Consider the following 14,361-nt stretch of genomic DNA (forward strand, 5'->3'; position numbering starts at 1 on the left):
TATCACGTCAATTCAGTCAGTGTTACCAATGTCACGTAACATTATACCTCAGAAAAGCCATTTCGTTGACCATAAACTTAGTCAGCAAGAAAAATAAAAAAACTTAAGCATGCATAAGTAACTTTATCATTATACAATTTACTTAAACTGGGTGCTCGTCTGTGTGTAATCAAGCGCATCGTTTTCATTTTATTCTGGAGACTGAACTCGCGCTCTGCTGCCACACTGGAGCGCACTCACCACCTACTGGACAAGGGCCGACCGCGACTACTCCACGACCGCGGTGGCGCAGTTGTCATGCCTACCGTCACAGCCCTAACTGTTTGTGATCCATTTTACAGCCTCCAGAGTGATACTGGATACAGCAGTAATGAAGGTGAAAGCACTTTATTACAGTTCATCTGAGTTGATTTATGGATATAAAGTTTACCAGTTTATTAAGCACCAGCCGAAAAGGCATAAGGTCTTTATATATTTGTTTACTGTTAGTTGTAATGAGTGTTTCTGTGTACTTTGCTGTATATGTTGATGATAATGCAAGGGAGAGAGAGTTTATGGATAATATTTTAATTAGGGATGTCCAGATCCGATCACGTCATCGGAAATCGGGCCCGATCATGTGGTTTCAGACTCGATCGGAATCGGACATTACCTCCCGATCAGGACTCGGATATATATGTATTAGAGGTGCGACGGTTCTCGGTAAAAAAAATCTAACCATACGGTTCTCCACTTACGGTTCGGTACGCACTGCACCGCGTTCCATCTCGAATGACGACGCATTGGTTAATATGGTTTATTTAAAATAGCAACGTGGAAAACAGACAGAGTTCAGATAATGTGTGTTTCAGTCGATGGATGCACAAAACGTTACAACAACGATAATCAGAAAGCGTGGACAAAACAGTCACTCTTTTGTAAACTGTTAACTGCGAGTGCCGTTTGCTCTAATGTCCAGTCATTTACGCCGTCATCACCCGGGTGTTGAGAGACCAGAACAGCACACGTTGCTGTCTGTGTTTAAACTAACTCATTTAAGCCTTGCTGATTTAAACCTTCAAGAACAAGACGCGAAAGAGAACTCGCATGCGCTGTGAGAATAAGCGCTGACTTATTCCAGTCAGCGCGCAAATACTGAGTTCTCTTTCAAGTCTTGCGCTTCGGCGGCCACATTCATACAAAAATTATGTCAACATGCCCGTCCTAGCGAGTATCCTAGCAAACAAAGTCGGTTATGTCGTAAGTGAACGTATATTAGTCGAGAAAGACAGCGCATGTGGAACAGTATATGTACTGGATCGTACATGTCTTAAAGGGAAAACAAATATTCCTGTTGCCTGTATTTAATGTTAAATCAAACAACAAATAAAGAAATCACTCACTGCTCTTGACTGAATATTTTTTGTAACTTCAATAATGATTAATCTTTATTTATTTTACACAGTAAAGATAATATGCAGTGATAGGCTATTTTATATTTGATTACTATTTGATTACTGTTAGATACCTGAAAAACCTTAAAAGCACTGTTCCTGGATCTGTTTTTTGGCTCCTCTTTATTTCTTTTTTATGTATAGGCTATTATAGGATCGGGACTCGGTATCGGCAGATACTCAAAATCAAATGACTCGGACTCGGACTCGAGGGCAAAAAAACGTGATCGGGACATCCCTAATTTTAATGCACACAAGCACTGTGTTTTATTAAGCTCTTACAGTTATTTTCTAGAGTGAAAACAGATGCTTCATATTTTGTGTGAAGTACAATAAATGTTATAAAACTCATCTGTAAACAGGCTTGTACTAAGTGGATAAAAACAAGTAGACAATATAACCGTAATTAATCTAAACTATACCTGTTCTATCTCCATGCAGCATATATTCGCCGTTTCTGACATTATAGCCCTGACACTGGAGAATGAGCTTTTGAAGCTCTGCCCTCTTAGGCCGGGCGCAGCAGCTCATTTGCATTTAAAGGGCACACACTGAAACAGCGTGTTTTTGCTCAACCCCGAAAAAGTGGCAATTTTAACATGCTATAAAAAATTATCTTTGGGGTATTTTGAGCTAAAACTTCACATAAACACTCTGGGGACATCAGAGACTTATTTTACATCTTGTAAAATTGGGCATAATAGGTTCCCATTTAAATGACACTTGTCCATAATTGAAATTTACACAATTTGAATTCAGATCATTTTGTCATATTTCCAGCTCCATATAATCCCCTCCGCCATTCTGAAGGGCGTATTTGGACAGACCCTTGAGCCTCGATTTTGACCAAGGGAGCGAGTCTACTCGATATGTACACTTCAGGCAGATCCATGGACCACAATGCAACATGATTGCAGATTCTAATTTTTCAAGGGCTTAGGGCATTCCATTTAAATATATTTCAAGGGTTTCGCCAGTAATGGGCACTTGTGCAACATAAGCAATGATATACATCCAAGTGAAGGAGACAGAGGGAAGTTAGCGAGGGAATGTCATAAAAAATTGGACTTAAACGCAGCCCATGTGTGATTTGCTAGAACAGAGGTCATTGGTTCTCATGCATCACACACATTTGAGCTGCTTCTTTTGGGGAGTCCTGAGAGGACAGTCTTTGGATCATGGTGAATGAAATCATGGGAAGAGTGAACACGACTGAAGGGAGTCATCTCCGCTATACATCTCTTAGAGTAATATTATGATTACCTTAATTGCCATAAATAACAAAATGTCAAGCTTGGGACTGTTAATTAGCCTGACATGGATGACTAGTTTTGATTTAATTTTGTTAGCATTATTTCCACCAAATCTAACGTTAGCTAGCGTACTTTTTACTCCAAATACAACTTATAATACTACTGACATTACCATTTTGCCAACGAATAAAACTTTAGTTGAGTTCTATTATATTATATAGTCATAACCAAAATTAATTACACTGTTTGCTTTTACAGACACAAGATGTTCTATACAATTTCATGATGACAATGTTTGAAATTAACAGCCGCCAAATGCGTGTAAAAATCAACTGTGACTGGGTAACAATGTCAAATCACTAGGAAATTTGATGGGTTGTGTTTGACAAATTATGTTCTCTAAATTTGCTGGTCAAGTTTATGTAATTAGTGCAGGTTTAGAGCACATACTAAATTCATGTGTCAATATGAATATTAAACATAGCTGAATTGCGATGAATGCACCTGCGCATTTCTGACTTACTTCAACACAACCCTAACTAAGAAACAAATAAAGACGCACTGTTTTTTTTTTGATGTTGTTCTTTTTTTTGCTTTGAAGGGAAAAGCGCAGACCTAAGAATCATAATGTGGGGTAACTAACCCCAGTTTAAAAAGGAAAGAACCACCTAGCAATGATGAAGCACATCTACCAATTTTCACCAATCAGACCATGGCCAGAAATAAAATGTAATAGATACAATCTTTAATAAATAAAGATTGTATCTATTACATTGTAATACCGATGACTGTTAAAATTTATTTGATAGAGATTCGTTCAAAAACTCTAGACGAAACAAGTCTTTATTCATTCATTTCAAACTATTTTTTACATAAAAAATATTTTAATTTAATCCATTAATAGACTCCATTTATACCATTAAATGAGTCTATTAATTATAACAAAGTTTCGCATCCAATGCGCAAAGTCTTGCAGGTATGCGCCTCTTGAGCCACCATGCTTGAGCCAGCATGACAAAAATGTGAAGTTTTCATTAACTAAAACTACACTAAAATACCCAGAAACTTACCCCCGGTTTCACAGACAAGGCTTACATCTATTCTCAGACTAAAATGCATTATTGAGCTGTTATCAATTATTTATAAAAAAATAAAAAAATGTATGATATCGCATAAAAAAAATGCTGGATGGAAATGCCAAGATGCGCAGAGATTCTCAAAATAGCATATAAAACGTATCTGCTCAAATGAGTCGGATACATTTTTTATGTGATACGAAAACAAGTGCATAAACTATGATGGAAACACTTTTACAGAATAAGTTCCTTGATGCACATTAAAAAAGACATTTGACTTTGCGATGGGACGACATAACTGGACCAACCAGTGAATGTCACGATCACTAGTGAGAGTGCCCTAGTCAGCCACTAGAGGGCACTCCATCCTGGACTCTTGTTTTCACCCCTTGGACTACAATTCCCATACTCACCCCTGGACTCATTATCCCATTCATTGCACTCAGCTGTTTTGTGTTTCTTCATTAGTGTCTGCCTATTTAGTCTCTGTTGTTTCTGCCTTTGTTTGTGGTTTGTTGTATTGTTACGTGCACCGTTTTGTTTCTCTGGCTTTGTGTTTTGTGGACTGGATATTCTGGATTTTGACCCTTGCCTGCCTTTGGATTAACATTTCTGGATTCCCCAATAAATACTTATGCTGCAACTGGATCTCAACATCTTGTTCTTGTGTGCCCGTGACAGTGAAACGATCTTGTTGCACAGCATCTGTAATGCTGTTTTGGTCATTCTGTAATGCCTGAGTAAGGCATTAAAGTGGTTTGGTATAATTCCCTCCCAGAAGTGCCTCACACGATTGCGTTCACAAACACCAGGCATCTGAATGCAAGACAACATAGTGTTTCTTGCGGTTGGTCTGCGTGCTCAGAGGGGCAAGTAATTTATTATATATGAAAATTATTATATACAGTGGCTTCTACTGCAGCAACTTCCATTTTTCTTAGTGATATTTAGCATCAGTTTATCAGGAAGTGACTTTTTTTTTCGCTTTGACTGACTGGATATTCCAAATTTGCACACAAGTTAAATTCGATTCAACTTTGGATGGAAACATAGCTATTGTTTTGACTCAAGATGCACATGTAATGTATGTATTTTTCTAAGGCACTTTTATAAAAGCTACTTAAATGTCCTAATTAAACTAAGAACTAATCCGGGCTTAATCTAAGCCCTGTCTGAGAAACCGAGCCTTAGTCGACAAAAACTTGACTAAACAAAACAGGACAAGGTTGACTAAATATGATAAAAACTAAAAAGTATATTTAACAAAGGACTAAGAATAAATTTAAAAACAGCTTACAAAATGAACACTAGTTAATACGGAGATGCATGCACAGACACAGGTCTTTCTTTCACACACACCTCTCTCTCTCTCTCTCTCTCTGTCTCTCTCTCTCGATAGGCTAATTCATTCAAATAAATCAAATAAACCATAGCTGTCAAAAATATTTTTAATATGAATTTTTAACCCTTGCAGTCAACTTTAGTGATACAAACAGCAATGACAGCTTGAACCTGTCAATGCTAGTAAATGACTATGGTATAAGCAGGATAATCCATGGCTAGCTGTGCTTGAAATTATTTTAATGCACAATGTGGATGCAAAGATCCACCCGACGGCTAGCAGTTTCAAAATAAAGAGTTAAAAACAATAAAATAAAATAAAAACTTACTAAAAAGGATATTTTAAACATGCATTTGTGTCATTAAATTGTTGAAATATTAACTTAAAATCTATATCAAGTAAATATCTTAATCTTACATCTAAAAATTTCTGCTGACAAAAAAATACAACTTTTGGGAACCCAACTCTAGAGATATATTATATATATATATATATATATATATATATATATAGATATATATATATATATATATTGCTGTCTAATACAAACAGCTGAAATAATAACCAGATCTGATTCTATTTTTTTTTATCTTGGTGTACTCTGGGTAGAGATGTCATACATACCTCTGTATGTACTGCGTCTGCAAGAACCCCTTCCATGACATGAGTCCACTGTCTCGCTGTCCCCCTACTGTCCACCCATCCTGTGGACTAGGCCAATTGTAAACACTGCCCAAAGGACACGCATTGTTCTAGAGCACTTTTAACGCTTTCAGAAGCACCTGCTCCTTGTCTTACAAGCGTAGATTAAGACTGAAACAGCAGAAAAGCTTTCAGTAGTGCATTGTTTAACCGTGCCGCTTCTTGAGATTCAAAGAGGGGCTGGTAGAAGAAACAGAGCTGGGCCAAGGAGCAGAAGCATACTTTCAATAGTAACAGGCCTATGGTTTGTTTCTAGTCGGATTGTGCAGCGAGTTGTGAATTGCGATGGCCTTGTTGGAGATGGATTTCTCAAGTCCGTCAAGTGCTAATTGTACCGGGTCTGTGACACATCAATAAGTGACCTCTGTTAAGATGAAATCTCTGATGAAATTTTAGAGAAAGCAGAATAAAATTCTACTTGAAAGATTGAAGGCTTATTATAGGGGTGTGTCACTAAAAAAGGAGTTTATTGATGGATTGGAGAGTTACTATGGGTCTCTTCAGAAACCTCCCTGTGGCCTTCTGCTGACAGCTACAGCAACATCCAAATAAGTCTCTGTAGGATACAATAATAAATATTAGAATATGCAAATTGTATAATATATAACATACTTGAAAAGGTATATGCAATGCAAACATCAATGCGTGCACAATACATAGGCATGCACTCTCCAGTTTTTATTATAGAACAATGTAAAGAAGCGCTGCACAGAAAATAGGCATCCGAAAGGGATGACGTCATCTGATCAAGACCGCATCCCTATGAAATAGAAATAGATGGAGGCCGGCAATACGATCACCAATTACCACAGATGAAATTTCAAACGGTCCCTTTCGTTTTGCAATGTCTTTAATGTGCAGACAGGCTTTATATGGCGGATAACTGAATCTATTGCATTCAAAACATAGAAAGGCTGAGGGGTGACGTCATCTATATCCTGACTCACAAAACCTGAACTAACTAAACATTATAATAAACATGAACGAAAGACAACAAAAAAGCTAAAATATTAATCGATAATTAACGCTAATTTGGATAACAGCTACATCAGATATGATGCATCAGCTCCAAATGCGGCACAGCATGAATGTATGACAGCATCCAGTGAACTGTCAAACACCTTTACAAAAGATACATTAACCATTATATAGAGACATGACGGTATTTGCACGTATTTTACTTCAGCAGTCACGAATTTAGAAACATATATTGAACATAAAAGATTTATCTGAAGGCTAATAATGATAAAGACCAACAAAAAACTGACCAACTTACTCACTTAACAGTTGTTTCTGCCACAAATAACGGTACATTTCAGCCCCCCGCGTTATTCTCTTCAAGTTAAATGAGTAAGACGAAACGCTCACATTTACCTCAGCGCTCAAGACCTGCCGTTACTTATTTCAGTTTAAAAATGTGTTATTTACTGTCACATTTCAGTCAGTGACTGGTAAAGCGTCTGTCTCGCGACCTGCTCGAGCTAAACTGCCTCAATCTTTTTGTACTCTCGCTTCTAGCTTAACGTTAGCTAACTTGCATATAATTAGTCTTTTACGAGACAATATACACCAAAACGTGCGAACAATGTAGCGTTATTTTTCTTAGCTGCTAATTGCGCATTTATACCTCTGCTAGAATGATAGGTATTAAATATTAGTTTTATTTTTACCTCAGTTTCTCTCCCTCCAATCTCAGCTTCCCTTCCCCCTTTCCACAGTAACTGAAAACCCTGCCGCCTTGTGGGAATTGTGGTTCTTCTACTGTAAATAGACTTCCGGTACTGTAGGAGCGCTTAAGTCACGCTGTAAAGTTCGTTTTGTTTTGGTTTGGTTTTTTGTTTTGTTTTTTACAGTTAATTTCAAATACAGCAGTACTTAATCTAAAATTATATTAAATAATATTTTTAATTATTGTATATATTCCATTTTATGACTTTTTAAAATTCTACATGGAATATACTTGTATTTTTACAACAACAATTATTGTAAATAATGGCATAGTTTATGCTTAAATGCTTTTGGCTCAACAGTCCTTCAAGTAACCGAGAAGTTCAAAAACATTAGTATGTGAAAACACCTCCTTGCTGTAGCAAACTCAGGCTAACCCACACTTTTGTTTCTTTGTTTGTTTGTTTTTTCTTTGTTTGTTTTGTTTTGTTTCAAAGTGACAACAGTAATCTGAAATTATTTTAAATTCTTGTATAATTATTCAATAATGTATGACATATTTTAATTAACTTAAATATAAACATGTCCTTTTTTGTTGTTTATATTAGAATGATGTCATAGAATTGAAATGGATGCACAGGTGAATGCTTGGAACTGTATGGTAGCCTACTTTTTTTGTTTTTTTCGTTTTTGGTGGCTTCAGTGGAATAAAATGTATAGCTTTTGTCTACATTTTTGTGTCTGAATCCTTTTTTCTGCCTTCATTACATCTGGTTTGCATCAACTCACCTGGATGATTTGTTTAAACTTTTTTATGGATTGGTTGAAGATTGTTGAATCTTAAGACCTCTGGCAAACACAAAAATATTTTACAGAAAACAAATGGACAATTGCTCATTCACAGCTATGAATACTTCAAGTGAAAATCCATTTGCATTTCCTCTGTAAAAATCTATGTTCAGTATTTCCTCCTCTTCAATGACGTACTATTTATTTGATAAAGTCCCATTCAGAAATGGAGTGAGACATCTCACCAAAATGCCGCACAACAGGAGATTTATGGTTCTTTCCTTCTTATCGCACTTGGTTTCAATAATACGTGTTTTAATCTGCCTCTTTGTCTTTTGCTTATCGCATCGAAATGAAAGTATAAATAAATCATATTTTCAGAATCGCATATAACAAACTCTTTAATGTTATACACACAAGCAACTTTTAAAGGAAAATGTTCTTCTACATACATTCTTACATGCAACACATTTAAGGCAAGGGGGGAAATGGCAATTGAAAAATAAATTGTTGAATAAAGTAGTCATTTTTGTTTTGTTTTGCACACAAAAAGTATTCTCGTCACTTCATAACAGGTTATATTAAGGTTGAACCACTGTAGTCATTTATACTTTTTTTTTTTTTGTCATTACTTTTAAGTGGAAATAGCCTACACTTTGCATAAATCATTTTTGGTTTTGGATTCTGTCAGTCTTTCTGTTCCTACTGCTCATTCTTCTGAATCCTATTTGCATACACATCTTTTCTTGATTACTGTACTGTTACATAAGAATGGCAAATGAGATAAAATGGAATTGAGCAAAGAACAAACTGAGCTTGTATGTACAATGTCTAGGATCATAAGGCTGTTAGTGGAACCAGAAGTGTTCAGGTCATGTTTGGATGACTGAATACTACTAATAACTTACTAATTTAAATGCTTCAGTTGTACTATCACCTGCTGTCTAACAACAAATATTCATCATGTCTTTTTCAGAAATCTCCCTATCCTGTGGATGCAGAGAGGTCATTTACACAACTTTTGCTTTGAAATTTATTTAATATAATCAGTAATGGCCAACTGCATCGGAAAAAATGAAAAACATTAGAGAGGGAACTGCGGCCCGCCTTTGGCCAGGACATCAGTGTTTACCTCATTTCCTGCTTTGTGCAATGCTGGCTCAAACAAACCTTCAAGGAGCCGAGAAGTTCCTAAAACACATGCGAATGACCAAACACCTCCTTGCTTTGGCAAGACCATGCTAATCTAGTCCAGACGACAAGACATTTTTATGGACTGAATTTCTGGCTGTAATACGATTCACTTTCCCTTTCCGGGGGCAGCTTGCTTGAACATCGTTGAGACGCTAATGGGCATAACTGACTCAAAATGTTGTTTATGTAACTGGCTGAGTGGCCTGCCAAAGTATGCTGATGAAGCTATTTCCTGTATTTCCTTACGCAGTCTGCAAATTGAGGCTTCGGACATAATTTGTGCTCCTCTTGTGTTTTGACCCTTTTGAACAAAAAAAGACTGATACTGTAGTTTGTCGTTTTAATTGTTTTAATGAACATTCTTTTAGCAGACATCCTTTTCCAGGGTGATGCAATAATTATATTAACTTAAAATAAATACTTTTTTTTTTTACACAAAAAATGATAAAACAGAAAATAATGAACCCAAAAATAGCAAGTGGTGTTCTGCAGAAGTATTTGAGTGAATAAAAGGAAGTTAAAGCCACAAAATGAAGGTGACAGAGGAAGTCAACTGAGTTTACCATCAGTTTAAAATCAAAACTTACTAAACCTCCATTACAATGATCCAGTAACCTACAGCATAAATGTTTTAGTTATTATAGTTCTGTGCATGTGAAAACATTTAAAATGGTGTGGCTTGAACAGCAAAGAGCAGCATATTGCTTCGATGGACAATTTTACTTCTGCATCTGTGTGAAATGTTTACAAGTGTGGGCTGGAATGGGTGTGACAGCTTTGGGTAGGATGAGCTTGACCCTGAAATGTGTCTGCTTGTGTTATGACATCTGTGTTTTTATAGGGTATAAATGTAGACGTCAGCAGGCAATGGCTGCTTCTACACTACCATTGGATGCCATTCTGTGCCTGAGGTGATTGGCGAAATCCACCTGGGTTTGCGAAAGTACCCGGTTGATGACAGTTTTTGGGATCCAACCCTGGAGAACAGGGACAAACCAGACATTAGAACACTCATTAAGCATATTTAGTATAGTGTGATACTACAGTATACTGAGAGTGACTTTTCTTATCTTCCTTATTAAAGGTTCACAGCTGCTTTAAAAGGTAAACTGTGTCATTTTTAAAGCCACCAAACACCCAATAAAACTGAAAAAATAACGTTTCTTGAAAACTCCCCCTACTGGTTGAGAAAGAGATAGTCCCACCTCAAACGCATGCTATTGGTTGAATTAATGGGCTCAAACAAAGAGAGCAATGTTTTGATTGCAACAACAGTGCAACTTTTCAGGGGAATCAGTCTAGTAACGGCTTTCTTACAAATATTAAACTGGAATACGAGAAAGTATTTAACATCCAAGTCATTTCATACTGTATGTCACTTCTCCTTTTAACTGAGAGGACAATTGACTTACCTTAAGGTCTAAACTAAGCAACCAGGTAAACTTTGTCTTATTGGGATCATCTGCACTTGGTCGCATCACAATACAGGTGGGTCCATTCTCAGCCCTCAGAAAATAAGAATTTTTGTAAATTGAATACATTGCAAGAGCTTTGAATTTTTTTTATTTATTATTTTGTAGGGGTTGGGGGAGTGATTCAAATTTTCACTTACCTCACAAATCCTTTCTTTTCAGGCATTCCAGGGTGCTGAGTGGACATCCCAGCAAGGAAGCATGTAGATCCCCTGCGCTTGGCACAGCGGACACTTACAAAATCTCGTGGGCCCACTACATTTCCAGGTGTTTCACCTGAAATCTCATGTGTGATCATAGTATCCTGACCGATCTTCTGAAGAATCTGAGAGGGACCAAAACTGTACTGAATACCAAATATCTCTAGGCAACTGTAGCTGTATGTTTTGTTACATTGTGATGGAGGCCTAAAGTAAGATATGAGAAAGCAGTCCTTCAAAAGTGCAGTGACTAAAAATGCACACAGGCCTGCAGCATAGGAAGCTGGCAGTCTGTAGATCTATTTCTACCCACCTTGACTTGTTTGACATTGGGATTCCACTCCCCCATTTGTTCCATGTTATCCACAAGCTCCTCATAAAGGTCATCTGTTTGCTGTTCCAGCATTACTTCCAACTTAAAAACCTTCCCAATGTCCGGTAATACTTTACTCATCACCTTATCCCCTTTGACCTGAGAGAGAAAAGCCCACATTAAAAAACTTTTCATTACTATTATTACAGTAAATATGGACCAAAAAAAAAAGGGTTTTGCCTCTAAAGGCCTGGGACACCAAAGTGCAGTGTAAAACTTTATAATAATATATGCATGTATACATGGCCTAATCAGAATGAATGATGAAATCTGATTATTATTATTATTATTATTATTATTATTGTTGGTATTACAGTCTCAATCTCAGTTTGCCAGCCATCCTGGTCACTGAGGATGCTGATAGACTTCTGCAGAGCTTCTTGTCCCTGCTGCACATAGCACTGCTCAGCTTCACTGTACGTCTCCTCTGCAATCCGACTGCCTATGCAAAAAACACACACATAAATGTGATCATCTCCATAAAGAAAAAACTCATACATACTAGATTTCTATAGAAAATGTGCATGAAAATGGTTCAGAATTTTCATTGACCCTTTCTGCAAATTACATTGTTATGCCAGTAAGTGGCAATAAGTGTCTTCATATGTTACTGAATCATTCATTCAAAAACACTGAATCATTCAGGAAATAAACAAGTAATGCACGTGTGCACTTCAGAATCCCGTTGGTAGTAGTACGACTCTTTTCACATACTGTTTTTCACCTACTACATAGGAAAGTCGGAATATTTGGATTTAGAGACTCATTATCATTATAATGTCATTATGAGTGAGTCATTGAATCATTCACTCAACCAATTAATTAAAAACACTGAATCATTTGGGAACAAAACAAGTAACCGCATCCAAAATCACATAGGTTGAATTCAGGTGTCCCATTAGCGTAACATTTTTAAGTCTCCCAATTTACTTGAGTGGGTACATTTGATAAAGAACTTACTTTACCGTTAAAGAAGTACATTCTATATAGTATGAATGTGTGTAGTGTGAATGAAATCAAGACATACATCCAATGTTGTCATTGTCATGTGACCTATGACATGCATTGTGTTGCTTCACTGCCATCTCCTCTGCCGTGGCAATATGGGACAGTAAAGAGTCCATCAGATACACACTTCATAATCGTGCCAGATGTAGTAGGTCATCTGGGTACTTTTCACCCACTATGAATACTATGGATTCGGACATACTACTTATTTTTTCACCTACTGTACTATATAGGGTAGTATGTGATTTCAGATGCAGTGACTGTCTTTATGTATGTCATTGAATTATTCACTCAGCTGATTCGTTAAAAACATATATTCATTCAAGAACAAAACAAGTGATTGTTTTTATGAGTAATTCACACTCACTAATATTCAAAACAACAGCACTATTGCTCCTGTAATATTGCTTAAGCCTTAAATGATATATACAGTATATTGAACAGACAGTTAAACAGGACAATAACTGAGTAAATCATTTTGAGAATTTAGTTGGCTATTATATTATTAGCTATTACATGTACAGTTGAAGTCTACAGCATCCATATTTCTTTAATATGAATGTTCAAGGTGTGTGGAATTTCTCTTACTGAGCAGGGAGCTCCTTCTTCGGATGTGGTTAATCCAAGCACTAGGTCCAGGTCCAGAAAGCTTGTTCAGCTCATGATGGATTGCAACCATTGCATTCTTCCTCAGACCTGATTGTGAATAAAAAAAAAAAAAGTTTTTTTTTTTATTAGTTTTTTTTTTTAAGATATGTATATGGTCAGTGATTTTGCCAAGTAAGACATGTTCCTGGATCAATATATTTAGTTGAAAAGCCAAATCTTGACATAAATTGTAAAGTTGGCCCCTTAATAAACTTGAATTATTATTTATTATTATAAAAAATATATTTCAGAAAGTATTGATATATAAAACAGCTTCTTACCTGTCATGTTTCTCATGTGCCTGTAGGAAATGCCAGCACACAGTTTGAACGTTGCAGGCAACATTATAAAATTTTCTTTACTGATAAATGAAATGCGGGCACGGTGAGTTAGAAGTGGAATCTGAAGAACAGTTGGATGCTTTGGCCCCTTTATAGCCCCATCAGACAAGGCCGTATTCTCGTCACCTCGCAGATAAAACAGCACCATCACTCAACGCACGGGGGCGACCCTGTGTGTCAAGGATGTACAGTGAACACGACGGCCTATCTGTTACCACTACAAACACATTGTTACAGATAACGGCTAGTGCCTGAAGACTACCCACACAGAACACTGGTTAGTACTGTTTTCACTTATGTCTGCTTGTCTTCCTTTTTTGAGTCACAACAAACAGTACAGTACAACTAAACTTATCTACAGATATATTTTCACATTTGATAAGCCGGAAACTCTCAAAATGTCACACATGACTTGCTCGGCTGGTTTCATTACAGATTTAGTTCAAGAGGTCAAGTTTATAATGTGACAAATCATCATCATCATCATCATAAGTCCAAGGGGTCAAATAAAATGACATCATTACTTGGTGGCATCCCAAAAAATGAGATAATATAGTGGCTTCTTCAAAAATAAAGCAGAGTGGCCACTTTTAATGTTACCAATTATAGCTTTCATCAATACCATATTCTGCAAATCCAGGTAACATCTTATTACACGCTGTGATATATAAACTCACATCAAAGCTGCAACAAATCAATTCTCCATCAATGACAACATTAATAGGCCGGGCTGACAGCCTTGGACACAACGGCAATGGAAACTTTCCTAGTTCTATGAAAATATTGGTTTAATGACTCGTGGTTTTTAGCTTGATGTAAAATCAACTTGTTCAAGAACATTTAAGCAATATGTTGTGGGGGG

The 14,361-nt window shown here is 36.7% G+C and overlaps 2 protein-coding genes across 4 annotated transcripts in view; both read right to left on the reverse strand.

The window, feature by feature from the left end:
• elmod3 (ELMO/CED-12 domain containing 3) overlaps nucleotides 1-7,528 on the reverse strand; it is a 46,233-nt gene extending 38,705 nt beyond the window's left edge. The window contains exons 1-2 of one of the 3 annotated variants that reach the window (XM_067393986.1): nucleotides 7,477-7,528; nucleotides 5,729-6,362 (exon numbers count right to left, since the gene is read on the reverse strand). In XM_067393986.1, coding sequence (XP_067250087.1) covers nucleotides 5,729-5,764 — 36 coding nt within the window. In that variant the 5' untranslated portion in view covers nucleotides 5,765-6,362; nucleotides 7,477-7,528. The other 2 variants (XM_067393987.1, XM_067393985.1) reach the window with 2 other exon arrangements.
• Nucleotides 7,529-9,796: 2,268 nt separating this feature from the next.
• Nucleotides 9,797-13,694, reverse strand: star (steroidogenic acute regulatory protein). The gene is made up of 7 exons (XM_067393988.1): nucleotides 13,440-13,694; nucleotides 13,099-13,206; nucleotides 11,817-11,944; nucleotides 11,443-11,601; nucleotides 11,070-11,254; nucleotides 10,870-10,963; nucleotides 9,797-10,434 (listed from the first exon to the last, which is right to left on the reverse strand). Exons 1-7 carry the CDS (start codon nucleotides 13,645-13,647, stop codon nucleotides 10,315-10,317), a joined length of 1,002 nt encoding a protein of 333 aa, XP_067250089.1. The 5' UTR covers nucleotides 13,648-13,694; the 3' UTR covers nucleotides 9,797-10,314.
• Between the last annotated feature and the right edge of the window lie 667 nt (nucleotides 13,695-14,361).

The sequence above is a fragment of the Chanodichthys erythropterus genome, chromosome 9, assembly GCF_024489055.1.
Source record: "Chanodichthys erythropterus isolate Z2021 chromosome 9, ASM2448905v1, whole genome shotgun sequence".
Taxonomy (NCBI): domain Eukaryota; kingdom Metazoa; phylum Chordata; class Actinopteri; order Cypriniformes; family Xenocyprididae; genus Chanodichthys; species Chanodichthys erythropterus.

Coding starts and splice junctions, on each gene's coding strand:
- star (XM_067393988.1), bottom strand. CDS start 13,647: ATGGTGCTGTTTTATCTGCGAGGTGACGAGAATACGGCCTTGTCTGAT. Junction 13,207..13,439: donor GCACATGAGAAACATGACAG/GTAAGAAGCTGT, acceptor ATTCACAATCAG/GTCTGAGGAAGAATGCAATG. Junction 11,945..13,098: donor AAGAAGGAGCTCCCTGCTCA/GTAAGAGAAATT, acceptor TTTTTTGCATAG/GCAGTCGGATTGCAGAGGAG.